Below are 17,569 nucleotides of genomic sequence, written 5' to 3'. Positions count from 1 at the left end.
CTAATGTGTGGTAAGTAGGTAAATGACCTGTGAAATCCGAAAGGTGCTCTTTGGAATATGGGCCCCTTTGCCCACCTAGGCTGCAAAAAAGTGTCACACATGTGGTATCGCCGTATTCAGGAGAAGTTGGGGAATGTGTTTTGTGGTGTCATTTTACATATACCCATGCTGGGTGAGAGAAATATCTTGGCAACAGACAACTTTTCCCATTTTTTTCCCAACAAAGTTGGCATTTGACCAAGATATTTATCTCACCCAGCATGGGTATATGTAAAATGACACCCCAAAACATATTCCCCAACTTCTCCTGAATACGGAGATATAACATGTGTGACACTTTTCTGCAGCCTAGGTGGGCAAAGGTGCCCAAATTCCTTTTAGGAGGGCATTTTTAGACATTTTGATACCAGACTTCTTCTCACGCTTTGGGGCCCCTAAAATGCCAAAGCAGTATAAATACCCCACATGTGACCCCATTTTGGAAAGAAGACACCCCAAGGTATTCAATGAGGGGCATGGCGAGTTCATATAAAAAAAAAAATTTTGGCACAAGTTAGCGGAAATTGATTTTTTTCTCACAAAGTCTCCCTTTCCGCTAACTTGGGACAAAAATTTCAATCTTTCATGGACTCAATATGCCCCTCAGCGAATACCTTGGGGTGTCTTCTTTCCAAAATGGTGTTATTTGTGGGGTGTTTGTACTGCCCTGGCATTTGAGGGTCTCCGCAATCATTACATGTATGCCCAGCATTAGGAGTTTCTGCTATTCTCCTTATATTGAGCATACGGGTAATGAGATTTTTTTTTTCCGTTCAGCCTCTGGGCTGAAAGAAAAAAATGAACGGCACAGATTTCTTCATTCGCATCGATCAATGTGGATGAAAAAATCTCTGCCAAAAAAAGAAAAAGGAGGGGAAAGGCGTCTGCCAGGACATAGGAGCTCCGCCCAACATCCATACCCACTTAGCTCGTATGCCCTGGCAAACCAGATTTCTCCATTCACATCAATCGATGTGGATGAATAAATCATTGCCGGGATTTTTTTTTTTATATATACAAAGAGTTTGCCAAAGTATATGAACACCGCCACCTCCTCAGCTCATATGCCTCGACTTGCGTGTAATCTGACAGCAGCGCAATGCTTCTGTCCGAATGCACATCAGTGCTGCAGCTGGTCGATCGGTTGGTCCACCTGGAAGGTAAAAAAAAAAAAAAAAAAAAAAAAAAAAAAAAAAAAGAAAAAACCAGGCCGCAACGCAATAAATTTATTAACTTTAGAACAGAACATATTAACTTTTTTTTTGCTTTTCTAACTTTTTTACTTACTGGTAATTTTTTTTTTGTTTAGTTTTTTTTACCTTTATAGAACAAACCTCTCCTTCCCCATGGGACAATGTGCAAAGCGCAAATCGCCCAAAGATGTGGCGAAGTACGTTATGCACTTTATCCCAGGTGAAAGGAGAGGTTTGCAGCAGCTGTGAGTGAAAGGGCCCTAATAGCCCTGTGTGCCTGTCCTGGTGAGATGTGATCCCTATGCTAGGTGTACCTGTGTGTGGTACTTCCGGAAACACTCTCCATAGCATAGGGCAGGGTGGTCAGCACAGTCAGGACAGAAATAGCGGGTGTCACGCCTTATTCCACTCCTGCTACAGACACGACATCTTTTTCGGGGTGACGGTTGGGTTGAGGTACCAGGAACGACACTGGGGAAATGTCGCTCGTGTAGACGGCTAACTACACTGGGGGATGGGGCCACGGTACCTCCTGGGTAAAGGAGGTTCTCGATGATCTCTTCCTGGAATTTGAGGAAGGATCCCGTTCTCCCAGCCTTACTGTAGAGAACAAAACTATTGCACAGCGCCAATTGAATTAAATATACAGACACCTTCTTATACCAGCGTCTGGTTCTGCGGGAAACTAAATACGGAGACAACATCTGGTCATTGAAGTCCACCCCTCCCATGAGCGCATTATAGTCGTGGACACAGAGGGGCTTTTCAATGACACGGGTTGCCCTTTCAATTTGTATTGTCGTGTCTGCGTGAATGGAGGAGAGCATGTAAACGTCACGCTTGTCTCTCCATTTCACCGCGAGCAGTTCTTCGTTACACAAGGCAGCCCTCTCCCCCCTTGCAAGACGGGTGGTTACAAGCCGTTGGGGGAAGCCCACGCGACTAGTTCGCGCGGTGCCACAGGCGCAAATCCGTTCTAGAAACAAATGCCTAAAGAGGGCCACACTTGTGTAGAAATTGTCCACATAAAGATGGTACCCCTTGCAGAATAAGGGTGACACCAAGTCCCAGACCGTCTTCCCACTACTCCCCAGGTAGTCAGGGCAACCGACCGGCTCCAGGGTCTGATCTTTTCCCTCATAGATCCGAAATTTGTGGGTATAGCCTGTGGCCCTTTCACAGAGCTTATACAATTTGACCCCATACCGGGCACGCTTGCTTGGGATGTATTGTTTGAAGCCAAGGCGCCCGGTAAAATGTATTAGGGACTCGTCTACGCAGATGTTTTGCTCGGGGGTATACAAATCTGCAAATTTCTGGTTGAAGTGGTCTATGAGGGGCCGAATTTTGTGGAGCCGGTCAAAAGCTGGGTGGCCTCTGGGACGGGAGGTGGTGTTGTCGCTAAAATGCAGGAAACGGAGGATGGCCTCAAATCGTGCCCTGGACATAGCAGCAGAGAACATGGGCATGTGATGAATCGGATTCGTGGACCAATATGACCGCAATTCATGCTTTTTTGTCAGGCCCATGTTGAGGAGAAGGCCCAGAAAAATTTAAGTTCGGTGGCGGATATAAATTGTGTGGCATACTGGTTGGTCTCTGCCACGACTAAGTCCAAGAGTTCCGCAGTCAAGAACAGCTCAAAAAATCCCAGGGCCGAACCGATTTGAGCCGTCTCAACCCGAACTCCAGACTGGGCGGTGAAAGGGGGAACTACAGGTGCGGCTGAAGTTGGTGACTGCCAATCAGGGTTTGCCAGCACCTCAGGGATTCTAGGGGCTCTACGGGCCTGTCTGTGCGGTGGCTGCGACGGGGTAACTATTGCACGTGCCACCGTACCAGCTTCAACTGCCCTTCTGGTGCTCGCCACGTCACCATGTTGTACGGCAGTGCTGGTACTAGGTCCAGGAAGGGCTGCGCTGCTGGTGTATGCCTCACCACGTGATCCGGCAGCGACAGCCCCACTCTGCTGCTCTTGAAACGGATCCTGTGGTCTAGCGACACGGGGCCGGGTACGCCTGGTGCTGCCAGGGACCTCAACCTCCTCGTCCGAACTTTGGGTCAGAGAGCCACTGCTTTCTACAGGTTCATATTCTGACCCGCTAGATTCATCAGATGAGGGTTCCCACTCCTCATCCGACTGGGTCAGAATCCTGTAGGCCTCTTCAGAAGAATACCCCCTGTTTGACATTTTGGACTACTAAATTTAGGGGTATTCCCTGAGACTACCCAAGAAAAAAAGCAAGCCTGTCTTACAAAGGGGAGGCTAGCGAAGTACCGGAGGCCGCTGCGGTTGATAAAAAATATCAAAACTGATTTTTTTTATCGCCGCAGAGCGTGTAAAGTGAATGTGCAGTGATCAAAAAAAAAAATATTTTTTGTCACTGCGGTGGGGCGGGCGTGGGTGAACGCACGTGTGGGCGACCGATCAGGCCTGATCGGGCAAACACTGCGTTTTGGGTGGAGGGCGAACTAAAGTGACACTAATACTATTATAGATCTGACCGTGATCAGTTTTGATCACTTACAGATACTATAAAAGTACAAATGCTGATTAGCGATACGCTATTCAGCGAATAAAAGTGACTGCGGTGCGGTGGGGTGGGCGCTAACTGACGCTAACTACCTAACCAAGGGGCCTAAACTATCCCTAAAACCTAACAGCCAATACCAGTGGAAAAAAAAAGTGTCAGTTTACACTGATCACTTTTTTTCCTTTCACTAGTGATTGACAGGGGGCGATCAAAGGGTTAATTGGGGTGCAGGGGGGTGATCAGGGGCTACAGTGAAGTGTTTGGTGCTACTCACAGTTCAGTCTGCTTCTCTGCTGGATCCAACCGACGAAAAGGACCAGCAGAGGAGCAGAGAAGCCATATAACAGATCATATTTACTAATATGATCTGTTATATGGCTTGTGATTGGATTTTTTGAAAATCGCCAGCCTGCCAGCCAATGATCGTTGCTGGCAGGCTGGTGACGAAATACTTCTTTAACTTTTGCCGGCCCGCGATGCGCATGCGCGGGCCGGCTTGGAGCGAAATCTTGCGTCTCGCGAGATGACGCGTATATGTGTGATTGTGCGCAGCGCTGCCACCTCCGGAACGCGAATCTGCGTTAGGCGGTCCGGAGGTGGTTAAAGTCACCCTAGGAGACTATAACATGCAATTACTAGATTGCCATTCGTATTCTGCAATGCATTTCTATCCATTAGAGCAGTGGGGGGGGAGTTCTGGGGCGGGGCTTAGGGGGTGGGCGGGACCGACTGATTCACGCGCATAACAAAACACAAATGTGCATATTAAAATATATAACACTATATTATGACTATATAAACTGGCACTGGTCTCTGCTGCACTGGTCTCTGCTGCACTGGTCTCTGCTGCACTGGTCTCTGCTGCACTGGTCTCTGCTGCACTGGTCTCTGCTGCACTGGTCTCTGCTGCACTGGTCTCTGCTGCACTGGTCTCTGCTGCACTGGTCTCTGCTGCACTGTACCGTATTTTTCGCCCTATAAGATGCACCTAGGTTTTAGAGGAGAACAATAAGAAAAAAATATTTTTCATTACACCTCAGGTCAGACCAGCAATCAGACCCCCAATGTTAATCAGACCTCAGATTAGACCCCCAATGGCTCAGATCAACCACCAAACCTTTAGCCATCTATCAGCCCCCAATGTCAGCCATACACCCCCCCAATGTCAGCCATAAGCCCCCCATTAGCCCCTCATGTCAGCCATAAGCCCCCCATTAGCCCCTCATGTCAGCCATAAGCCCCCCATTAGCCCCTCATGTCAGCCATAAGCCCCCCATGTCAGCCATAAGCCCCCCCCCATTAGCTCCCCATGTCAGCCAGCCCATAAGCCCCCCATGTCAGCCAGCCCATAAGCCCCCCATGTCAGCCAGCCCATAAGCCCCCCATGTCAGCCAGCCCTTAAGCCCCCCATGTCAGCCAGCCCTTAAGCCCCCCATGTCAGCCAGCCCTTAAGCCCCCCATGTCAGCCAGCCCATAAGCCCCCCATGTCAGCCAGCCCATAAGCCCCCCATGTCAGCCAGCCCATAAGCCCCCCATGTCAGCCAGCCCATAAGCCCCCCATGTCAGCCAGCCCATAAGCCCCCCATGTCAGCCAGCCCATAAGCCCCCCATGTCAGCCAGCCCATAAGCCCCCCATGTCAGCCAGCCCATAAGCCCCCCATGTCAGCCAGCCCATAAGCCCCCCATGTCAGCCAGCCCATAAGCCCCCCATGTCAGCCAGCCCATAAGCCCCCCATGTCAGCCAGCCCATAAGCCCCCCATGTCAGCCAGCCCATAAGCCCCCCATGTCAGCCAGCCCATAAGCCCCCCATGTCAGCCAGCCCATAAGCCCCCCATGTCAGCCAGCCCATAAGCCCCCCATGTCAGCCAGCCCATAAGCCCCCCATGTCAGCCAGCCCATAAGCCCCCCCTGTCAGCCAGCCCATAAGCCCCCCAGGTCAGCCAGCCCATAAGCCCCCCAGGTCAGCCATCAGTGCAAATCAAATAAAATAAAATAAAAAAACACTTACCTCTCCTGCTCCTGGTCACCATCGCGATCCCCTTCATTCTGCTGTCGGCTGTGTATAGCGGCGCACAGCGTGAGGTCACAGAGAGACCTCACGCTGTGCGCAGCCCTGCACAGCCGATAGCCGAGCCGAGGACCAGGAAGCGGTGAGTACAGATCCTTCACCGCTCCCTGGTCCTTCTGTACTAATGAAGTGCTTCCATAATGGAAGCGCTTCATTAGTACAGAGTTAAAGACTGCCCTGATCGCCGCGGCCCGGCTAACAATCCTCCACGGCCCGGTCCTGGGCCGCGGCCCGGCGGTTGGGGACCGCTGCATTAGAGAATACTGAATTCTGCACAGTATATTCCAATGCAGCGCTGCCACCTTTAGGCCAGCACTGGGATATGCTAGTAATCGGAGGCTCCGGCCTATTACTACTGTGGAATGCATTCCCCGATCTCAGCCAGGGGAAGGCGTCCTGGGATGGGAAGCGCGCAGCCTCCGGTTTTAGTGCTACCTTATGCAGCGGTCACCTTTGACCACAGCATCTAAGGGGGTTAAAATGTCTACGATCGGCATTATTGCCGATCGCAGACATTAGCCCCGGGGTCTCTGCTGTTTAAACGAGCAGAAACCCGGCGGTTATGGCTCCATCTTTAAAGACCCGACCCGGAAGGGGCTAAGAATAATGTGCAGAAAAGTAAAAAAATTATTTTTGTGGTGGAAGGATACTATTGGATTTCAGATCACGATGTATGATATTCTTGGCATGGAGGTAGCTAAAAATAATAATAAAGAGCAAAATAGTGAAAAATGACTGCCAAATATGCAAAAAAGCCACAGATAATCCAAAAAGAACCACAAATAAAAACATATAAACTCTCAGACCCAGATCAGCTCTGCAAGGTAACACTAATTTTAAAAGCTGTTATAATTACAACCAGCCACCAGGTGGTGCTGCGTCACCCAAATCAACGCCACTCAGTCTTCTCTATACACTGACGGGTGAAGGGAAGTTTATCACCTGGATCTAGAGGAGGAATTGGGGGGGGGGGGGGAAGGGGGTGCACATCTTTAGGTCAGACTGTGCTGAGGGGGTCGTTACTTACTCCATCCCCTGCGCCGTTTGACGCGAGATGTCAATCAGCTGGAAAACATCAAACTGTGTCTCGATGACGTGTAGATGGCGGTAGAGGCTGCTCCCCTCGCACCACTGCGTGATTATGGCGAAGGTGGGTTTTGTCATGAAGCCCATGAAGAGCAGGATGTTGACATGACGTGTTTTCCTGTAAGGAGGGGGAGGAAGGGCAGTTAGCCGTGTAGACAGACGCCGTTACTTTTGGGGGTCTCTCCCGGGCAGCGCCCCCTGCCCTTACCTAAGAACCTGCATCTCGTTCTTGAAGGCCTGGATTTGTTCTGCGGTGGGACTGGTCACCTTGAGGATCTTGACTGCCACGTCGCCGTGCCACTTGCCTCTGTACACCGTGCCGAAGGATCCCGCGCCGATGCGTTTCAGTATCACCACCTCGCTGGAGTTGACCTCCCAGTAGTAGCTGGAGTCCCGGTAGCCCAGGTGTTTCTACAAGAAAACGGACGGAACCGGTGTCATGACGGGTGAAGCCCAGACATAACGGAAGTCGCCAGTTCCCAGTGTCGTGGTCCAAGCTGCCCCCCCACCAAGATGGGCCAAACCCTTTAAGTGGTGGCAGTGCTCGCCCGGGAGCCTCGTCCCCTTAAGCAGCTAAAGGGTGAGGGGGGCCAAGAGTTAGACCCCAACTGGTCTGATATTCGTGGCCTAAGCTATGATGAATATCAATAGGTCTGATGGAAAATAAGGGCCAGTAACCCCCTGGGCACAGTGGCCCTGACTGCCTCCGGGCCCCCAAATCTTCAGGAGGCCCTCATCAATCACTCACCACTTTCTTCTTATCATCAGAAGACGACGTCCTCCGGTCTCTCGGGGTCTCCACAGGTGACTTCGCCGGTGGCGACTTGCTACCAACGATGGAGGCGGTTTGGGCCGTTCCCTCCTTGGCTGAAAACACAAGACGTAATGTTATACATCGGCAGAAGGGGGCGCCGGCGAGGCCTACAGGACAGGTAGTAGAAGACGGGCAACTCACGTGAGGTGGTGGCAGCGATCCTTAAGGCCTCCTGTCGGAGAAGAAGAGCCGGGTTACACTGAAGGGTCTTACAATATACCTTGGGGGGGGTCTGCTCCTTGTATGGGGGGGGGGGGGGGGGGGAGGAGCAGGGGGATATTACAGGACGCCCCAAAACATTTCAGTATAATTCATCACTTCTGTTGCTTTTTAGAAATAGATGAGTCACAGGAGGAGGACAATGAAGTCTGAGAATGGATGTATATGGCTGACGGGGGTCGATGTCTGTCAGATATGGGGGTATACCCTCCCCACCCCCCCCCCCCCAACCCGCGTCCTGGTAACTTATAGCACAAAATACCCTTTACAGACAACCTAACTACACCGTCCCACAAGACAGGCCATAGACATCCACCAGTCCCGGATGTGGTTCCTCAGCTCCGCTGCCATCCTGGAGCACAGCGCACCGCTCTACTACTGTCCTGAATACAACCGCGGATCGGCAGTTAGCCCCTCCCCTTGTGCCAGCTCCCGCCTGAACCAACCAATCACAAAGCTCCATATTGTCCCGAGCTCTGCTATTGGTTGTTTCTCTCTGTTCTGAGGACTGAGGTACGGCAGGGAGAAGTCTGAGGCGTGTTGGTGCACCTAGGCTTTGTCCTGAGGGTAACATGGCCTGTAGAGGCGTCTATGACCCACGTCCAGACGTTACTGCGACCTCAAACCCCCAGCCATCATCACGGAGGGAACCACAGAAAGCGCACAGTTCTCCTGCAGCGGCCACTACAGGAGGCGTGTGGTATTACATGTATTATTGGCACCATCTACCCCTTCCCCAGGCCTACTGGTCTATCGCCATCTACGCCGCTCACTTCATGACCGGGTACCTCAATAATGCTGTTATCCACGGGACCAGTGGTGCTGTCAATATGAACGTTGGGGGTGGAGGTGGAGCGATGCCGCTGCAGGGGTTGCCCCTCGCTGGGGAATGAAAAGGAAGCAGCTCCAGGGTGCTGTGTCCGGGCGCTGCTGGAGGGAGAGATGGAATGGGGTGGGAACCAGGGACCTTAACACAAAGTGGCAGAGAGGACGGGGCGGCGGTGCCGTTACCTGGATGGCTGCGGGGTGTAGGGTCCATGGATAATGCCGGGGGAAGGATCGGGATACACGTAATAATCCTGATAGCTGATTACAGATCTGAGGGACGAGAAACGACAAGCATTAGGAACCCAGAGAGCCGAGCCCTGGGCGCCGTCTGTGTGCCCAACGTGCCACTTTACTAAATAGGTGCCAAATTCTGTTCTTATGACAATCCCAATATTTCTTTATAGCATTGCATGATAAAATCCTAGCTACCTGCGGCCTCCACTAGAGGGAGCTCATTGTATGCAGATCTATACAGCTCCCATAAATACAGTAACCACTATGGGGGCGCACCCCTGTCATCAGGGGTCCGACACTGTTCGGGAGTAGCACCGACGCCAAGAAGGACACACATCCATCCTCTGTGCAGTGGACAGAGCTGGTTACTGCCGCACCCCTCCCCCATGGGTTCAGCACCATCCACTACATAACTGGTGGGGCTGGGTAGTTCCTGAGCCTGTTTCCAGCCCCTGAGGTGTGCTGGACCCCCGCCCATCCTGGAAATAAGTCAGAAACTGTTAAATTCTGGAGAACCCCTTTAATGACAAATACAGGCACCACTAGGGGGAGCTGCCACGGAATTTAAAGGGAGACTGTCACAGGAATAAAACAGAACCTGATGTATTTGTCCCATGTAGAGAAGCTGCAATAATGAGGTTATAAACGTACGCAGATTAGGTCTCGCAAGCGCCCAGGGGCGGCGTTCTGGCTGTAAGAGCCCAGGCCCCCCGCCGATCTGTACGCCTAACCCCTCCCCATGGTGTCCTCTGGTCCGCCCGGTAATGATCTTACATCATCCTCTTCTGTTCTCGCCTGCACACTTCACCGCCAGGCATGGCCGGCGAGAACCCCCAGTGGTGGCTGCATTTATTACTACATTCCATAGGAGCTGTATAATCTGTATGCAGAGAGCTCCCCCTAGTGGTGGCTGCATTTATTACTACATTCCATAGGAGCTGTATAATCTGTATGCAGAGAGCTCCCCCTAGTGGTGGCTGCATTTATTATTACATTCCATAGGAGCTGTATAATCTGTATGCAGTGAGCTCCCCCCAGTGGTGGCTGCATTATTACATTCCATAGGAGCTGTATAATCTGTATGCAGTGAGCTCCCCCTAGTGGTGGCTGCATTTATTACTACATTCCATAGGAGCTGTATAATCTGTATGCAGTGAGCTCCCCCTAGTGGTGGCTGCATTTATTATTATATTCAATAGGAGCTGTATAATCTGTATGCAGTGAGCTCCCCCCAGTGGTGGCTGCATTTATTATTACATTCCATTGGAGCTGTATAATCTGTATGCAGAGAGCTCCCCCTAGTGGTGGCTGCATTTAGTATTACATTCCATAGGAGCTGTATAATCTGTATACAGTGAGCTCCCCCTAGTGGTGGCTGCATTTATTATTACATTCAATAGGAGCTGTATAATCTGTATGCAGTGAGCTCCCCCTAGTGGTGGCTGCATTTATTATTACATTCAATAGGAGCTGTATAATCTGTATGCAGTGAGCTCCCCCTAGTGGTGGCTGCATTTATTATTACATTCCATAGGAGCTGTATAATCTGTATGCAGTGAGCTCCCCCTAGTGGTGACTGCATTTATTATTACATTCCATAGGAGCTGTATAATCTGTATGCAGTGAGCTCCCCCTAGTGGTGACTGCATTTATTATTACATTCCATAGGAGCTGTATAATCTGTATGCAGTGAGCTCCCCCTAGTGGTGGCTGCATTTATTATTACATTCCATAGGAGCTGTATAATCTGTATGCAGTGAGCTCCCCCTAGTGGTGGCTGCATTTATTATTACATTCCATAGGAGCTGTATAATCTGTATGCAGTGAGATCCCCCTAGTGGTGACTGCATTTATTATTACATTCCATAGGAGCTGTATAATCTGTATGCAGTGAGCTCCCCCTAGTGGTGACTGCATTTATTATTACATTCCATAGGAGCTGTATAATCTGTATACAGTGAGCTCCCCCTAGTGGTGGCTGCATTTATTATTACATTCCATAGGAGCTGTATAATCTGTATGCAGTGAGCTCCCCCTAGTGGTGGCTGCATTTATTATTACATTCAATAGGTGCTGTATATTCTGTATGCAGTGAGCTCCCCCTAGTGGTGGCTGCATATATTATTACATTCCATAGGTGCTGTATATTCTGTATGCAGTGAGCTCCCCCTAGTGGTGGCTGCATATATTACTACATTCAATAGGAGCTGTATAATCTGAATGCAGAGAGCTCCCCCTAGTGGTGGCTGCAGTCTGACAGAATTTTATCATCATGTAACTGTCTATGCAGAAAAAGCTCCAATCGCTATAAAGATACATTTAGAAATTGCTCAGAACAGAATTTTAAACCTAAAACTGAAACGCTGTTAAAAATTGGTAAATAATCTAATAAACTTTGTGTAAAAAAATTAAAATAAAAAAAATAATATTTCTACTTGCTGTCAGTGAATGGAATAAGTCTTACATGCACATGCTGAAAAGCCCTCCGGATGCCGTTTCGCTCGCTGCATGTGTTTGTTACAGTGTATCAGGGATCTTCCTTTGGTAACAAGCCCCAACTTGTGATCAGGATGGGTTTTCAGTCTCGATATAAACAGAGCGTGCCCCCCTCCACTGACAGCAAGCAGAGATCTTGACAGTGGTGAGGAAGTATACTAGAAAGCGACAGAGCTCTCCTTTAAGACGGGTGATCCGGGGGCACTTACTTGGGCAGCTTGGTCATGTCCACACAGGCCGTGGGCACCTTGCTGCTGCAGTGTTGGTGAAACTTGTAGCCGCAGGTCTGGCAGCGAAAACCGTGAAATAGGAACTTCAGGCAGAAGTCGCAGAACGCCAGGTTAAAGTGGGTCTTCCGCACCTACAGCAAAGGATTGTTGGAAAATGACCAGGGGGGGTGGGTAGGCGGCTTCGAGGCGGAACATGGGGGAGGACTACTTACGAAATTGTGCATGGACAGAGGGACGTCGGCCAGGACTTCAACCATCAGCTCCTCCCCCACCAGCGGCGTGATGTCCGTCTCCCAGTCTGTGAGGGCTTTCCGTCTGCAGTGGGAATAGGAGGTAGGTTTAGGATGACGTTACCAGCCACAGAGCGCTCCCGTGTGGGGGAGGGGGAAATGACAACCTCTGAGCACCACAAGGTGGTTCCCAAACTGGTTGTCATTTCTCAGCAGCAGACGGGAGGTACAGGTGACGACCCTCCAAGCTACATCCCTACAACTGCTCCTCCTGCCAGGAGGGGGCGTCACGCACTTCTCTGGCAGGGACGGCGCCTCCGAGAAAACAGATGAATGTCTGCAGCAGCATGGCGTTACATAATCGAGAGGGGTGTTAGGGGATGGTTGTGCCAAGCTGCCAACATGCTGGGAAGAGTGACACAAGCCCATCTGGTGAGAGACAATCTCTCCGGGTACGCAGATGTAGCAGAGCCGAATGTGTCATTAAATCCTTTTGGGAACTGCGCTATTTGTGCATCATAACACGGTAAAAAGCAGGTTCCCCGGCAGTCCTATGTACAGCTCTGCTAAACTACAAGCTCGGCTCTGCTGCATCCGACAGACGCCGCTCCTAGCACACACGTCCGGTCCAGAATCAGCTCAGTGTACTCAATGTCCTGATGCTGTCTGTAAAGCTTCAGCACCACCACTCACCGCTACCTACCCGTGTAAGAGACGATACACCGCACAGCACTGCTGGTTCAGACCGCGCACCTTCAGCGCTTTATCCAGAGAGTCGTAGACGGTCATACCGGGGCGGACATTCACCTAGAGAGAGGGAGAGGACGAAGGTGAAATATAAGATGGGTCTGATCCATCCATCCAGCCATCCCTCTCTCCATATCTCTCCATCCATCCATCCATCCAGCCATCCCTCTCTCCCCATCCATCCAGCCATCCCTCTCTCCCCATCCATCCATCCCTCTCTCCCCATCCAGCCATCCCTCTCTCCCCATCCATCCATCCCTCTCTCCCCATCCATCCATCCATCCAGCCATCCCTCTCTCCCCATCCATCCATCCAGCCATCCCTCTCTCCCCATCCATCCATCCAGCCATCCCTCTCTCCCCATCCATCCATCCAGCCATCCCTCTCTCCCCATCCATCCAGCCATCCCTCTCTCCCCATCCATCCAGCCATCCCTCTCTCCCCATCCATCCAGCCATCCCTCTCTCCCCATCCATCCATTCAGCCATCCCTCTCTCCCCATCCATCCAGCCATCCCTCTCTCCCCATCCATCCAGCCATCCCTCTCTCCCCATCCATCCAGCCATCCCTCTCTCCCCATCCATCCAGCCATCCCTCTCTCTCCATCCATCCAGCCATCCCTCTCTCTCCATCCATCCAGCCATCCCTCTCTCTCCATCCATCCCTCCCTCTCCCTCTCTCCATCCATCCCTCCCTCTCTCCATCCATCCCCCTCTCTCCATCCATCCCTCTCTCCATCCATCCATCCATCCCTCTCTCCATCCATCCATCTCTCCATCCATCCATCCCTCTCTCCATCCATCCATCCCTCTCTCCATCCATCCATCCCTCTCTCCATCCATCCATCCCTCTCTCCATCCATCCATCCCTCTCTCCATCCATCCATCCATCCCTCTATCTATCCATCCATCCCTCCCTCTCCCTCTATCTATCCATCCATCCATCCCTCTCCCTCTATCTATCCATCCATCCATCCCTCTCCCTCTATCCATCCATCCATCCCTCTCCCTCTATCTATCCATCCCTCTCCCTCTATCTATCCATCCATCCCTCTCCCTCTATCTATCCATCCATCCCTCTCCCTCTATCTATCCATCCATCCATCCCTCTCCCTCTATCTATCCATCCATCCATCCCTCTCCCTCTATCTATCCATCCATCCATCCCTCTCCCTCTATCTATCCATCCATCCATCCCTCTCCCTCTATCTATCCATCCATCCATCCCTCTCCCTCTATCTATCCATCCATCCATCCCTCTCCCTCTATCTATCCATCCATCCCTCTCCCTCTATCCATCCATCCATCCCTCTCCCTCTATCCATCCATCCATCCCTCTCCCTCTATCTATCCATCCATCTCTCTCCATCCATCCCTCTCTCTCTCTCTCTCTCCATCCATCCATCCCTCTCTCTCTCCATCCATCCCTCTCTCCCTCCCTCGATCCATCCATCCCTCTCTCCCTCCCTCCATCTCCATCCATCCATCCATCCATCTCCATCCATTCATCCCTCTCCATCCATCCATCCCTCTCCATCCATCCATCCATCCCTCTCCATCCATCCATCCATCCATCCCTCTCCATCCATCCATCCATCCCTCTCCATCCATCCATCCCTCTCCATCCATCCATCCCTCTCCATCCATCCATCCCTCTCTCCCTCCATCCATCCATCCCTCTCTCCCTCCATCCATCCATCCCTCTCCCTCCATATAACACCTATCAGACTCACCACTGTCCTCTGCTGGTTGGGCAGATAGACTTTGACGGTTCCCCCGGACTTGCCCTCCGTAGACGGGGCTTCGCTCTGCGATCCTCTGGGTCGGTCGTGGTGAACCAGTCCACGCCCCCCAGGACTGGGCAGCTCGAGGACGGGAGCTGACAACATGACCGCGCTCCCCTTGCCAAGCTCTTGGGACAGAAAGCGTAAGGCACTATTGGTAATGTTGCCCGGGGGGGTATGAGATCGCTTCATTGGTGCTCTGCAAGCAAACGAGCGCTGTTTAGAGACGGAGCGGCGAACGGAGCGCCTTCTCTCCCCCAGAAATGAGGTCCTCCGCCTGCTCTCTCCTTCTCCCCGCCGCCTGCTCTCTCCTTCTCCCCGCCGCCTGCTACCCAGCTGCATCTCTCGCCCGGGAAAGAGAAAAAGGCTTGTTTGTGCCATTTGGTGGAACAATACTGCGGCAGATGGGAAGGAGAAGGGAGTCATAAAACAAGCCGAGAGAAAGTGGGAGGTGGGGGAGCTGCTTAAAGGGGCCCCACACAGCGACCAGAAATAGACAGGGGTGTCGGCCATGCAAGCCAGTAGTCTGCCAGCAGGACTGGAGAGCCAAAGGGTGCACGCCTCCGAGAAATGATCCCGCCAAGTCGTCCAGAGCCTGTCACTTACATATATGCGCCCCAATAATACCTATGGATTATCAGATAAACCCTCTGGCAATCCGTATTGTGCCTCGTGCAGGGACTGAAGAGGTGGAGCATGACACAGAGAGCCTATGCTTGGTGTCACGCTCTGCCCTTTAGGCACTGACCTTGGGTGTCCCCCAATATAAAGGGATCGGAGCTGCCCTCCCTGATACAGATCCTCTGTATAGTGACAAAGGAACTTTATAAAATTTTCAGTGCCTACAGGCACCACTAGAGGGAGCTCACCGAACAACATTCTTACTACCTACAGACACCACTAGAGGGAGCTCACCGAACAACATTCTTACTACCTACAGACACCACTAGAGGGAGCTCATCGAACAACATTCTTACTACCTACAGACACCACTAGAGGGAGCTCATCGAACAACATTCTTACTACCTACAGACACCACTAGAGGGAGCTCACCGGACAATATTCTTACTACCTACAGGCACCACTAGAGGGAGCTCACCGGACAACATTCTTACTACCTACAGGCACCACTAGAGGGAGCTCACCGAACAACATTCTTACTACCTACAGACACCACTAGAGGGAGCTCATCGAACAACATTCTTACTACCTACAGACACCACTAGAGGGAGCTCACCGGACAACATTCATACCACCTACAGCCACCACTAGAGGGAGCTCACCGGACAATATTCTTACCACCTACAGACACCACTAGAGGAAGCTCACCGAACAACATTCTTACCACCTACAGACACCACTAGAGGGAGCTCACCGAACAACATTCTTACCACCTACAGACACCACTAGAGGGAGCTCACCGAACAACATTCTTACCACCTACAGACACCACTAGAGGGAGCTCACTGGACAATATTCTTACCACCTACAGACACCACTAGAGGGAGCTCACTGGACAACATTCTTACTACCTACAGACACCACTAGAGGGAGCTCACCGGACAATATTCTTACTACCTACAGACACCACTAGAGGGAGCTCACCGAACAACATTTTTACTACCTACAGACACCACTAGAGGGAGCTCACTGGACAATAATCTTACCGCCTACAGACACCACTAGAGGGCACTCACTGGACAATATTCTTACCGCCTACAGACACCACTAGAGGGAGCTCACCGGACAATATTCTTACTACCTACAGACACCACTAGAGGGAGCTCACTGGACAATAATCTTACCGCCTACAGACACCACTAGAGGGCACTCACTGGACAATATTCTTACCGCCTACAGACACCACTAGAGGGAGCTCACCGGACAACATTCTTACTACCTACAGACACCACTAGAGGGAGCTCACTGGACAATATTCTTATTACTTACAGACCCCACTAGAGGGAGCAATTTTACACTGAACACAAAAGACAATATTCACTGGACAATATTCTTACTACCTACAGACACCACTAGAGGGCACTCACTGGACAATATTCTTACCGCCTACAGACACCACTAGAGGGAGCTCACTGGACAATATTCTTACTACCTACAGACACCACTAGAGGGAGCTCACCGGACAACATTCTGACTACCTACAGACACCACTAGAGGGAGCTCACCGGACAACATTCTTACTACCTACAGACACCACTAGAGGGAGCTCACTGGACAACATTCTTACCACCTACAGACACCACTAGAGGGAGCTCACTGGACAACATTCTTACTACCTACAGACACCACTAGAGGGAGCTCACTGGACAACATTCTTACCACCTACAGACACCACTAGAGGGAGCTCACTGGACAATATTCTTATTACTTACAGACCCCACTAGAGGGAGCAATTTTACACTGAACACAAAGACAAAATTCACTGGACAATATTCTAACTGCCTACAGACACCACTAGAGGGAGCTCACCGGACAACATTCTTACCACCTACAGACACCACTAGAGGGAGCTCACTGGACAACATTCTTACCACCTACAGACACCACTAGAGGGAGCTCACTGGACAATATTCTTACCGCCTACAGACACCACTAGAGGGAGCTCACTGGACAATATTCTTACTACCTACAGACACCACTAGAGGGAGCTCACCGGACAACATTCTGACTACCTACAGACACCACTAGAGGGAGCTCACCGGACAACATTCTGACTACCTACAGCCACCACTAGAGGGAGCTCACTGGACAAAATTCTTACTACCTACAGACACCACTAGAGGGAGCTCACTGGACAATATTCTTACCGCCTACAGACACCACTAGAGGGAGCTCACTGGACAATATTCTTACTACCTACAGACACCACTAGAGGGAGCTCACCGGACAATATTCTAACCGCCTACAGACACCACTAGAGGGAGCTCACCGGACAATATTCTTACTACCTACAGACACCACTAGAGGGAGCTCACCGGACAATATTCTAACCGCCTACAGACACCACTAGAGGGAGCTCACCGGACAATATTCTTACCACCTACAG

The 17,569-nt window shown here is 51.1% G+C and overlaps 1 protein-coding gene across 3 annotated transcripts in view; it reads right to left on the bottom strand.

Annotated features, from left to right (window-relative positions):
- The window catches only part of ARAF (A-Raf proto-oncogene, serine/threonine kinase), a 38,750-nt gene that overhangs the window by 7,634 nt on the left and 13,547 nt on the right, over positions 1-17,569 (bottom strand). Inside the window, exons 3-13 of one of the 3 annotated variants that reach the window (XM_040406455.1) lie at positions 14,452-14,630; positions 12,676-12,779; positions 11,955-12,057; positions 11,722-11,873; positions 8,966-9,052; positions 8,743-8,884; positions 7,877-7,907; positions 7,670-7,788; positions 7,130-7,332; positions 6,863-7,039; positions 6,486-6,532 (exon numbers count right to left, since the gene is read on the bottom strand). In XM_040406455.1, coding sequence (XP_040262389.1) covers positions 6,486-6,532; positions 6,863-7,039; positions 7,130-7,332; positions 7,670-7,788; positions 7,877-7,907; positions 8,743-8,884; positions 8,966-9,052; positions 11,722-11,873; positions 11,955-12,057; positions 12,676-12,779; positions 14,452-14,607 — 1,321 coding nt within the window. In that variant the 5' untranslated portion in view covers positions 14,608-14,630. Of the gene's footprint in view, positions 1-6,485; positions 6,533-6,862; positions 7,040-7,129; positions 7,333-7,669; positions 7,789-7,876; positions 7,908-8,742; positions 8,885-8,965; positions 9,053-11,721; positions 11,874-11,954; positions 12,058-12,675; positions 12,780-14,451; positions 14,702-17,569 lie in introns of all 3 variants that reach the window. The other 2 variants (XM_040406453.1, XM_040406454.1) reach the window with 2 other exon arrangements.

Source organism: Bufo bufo, chromosome 8 (genome assembly GCF_905171765.1).
Source record: "Bufo bufo chromosome 8, aBufBuf1.1, whole genome shotgun sequence".
In the NCBI taxonomy this organism is placed as follows: domain Eukaryota; kingdom Metazoa; phylum Chordata; class Amphibia; order Anura; family Bufonidae; genus Bufo; species Bufo bufo.
The sequence above is the reverse complement of the archived record's forward strand: the minus strand, read 5'-3'. Positions and strand labels throughout refer to the sequence as shown.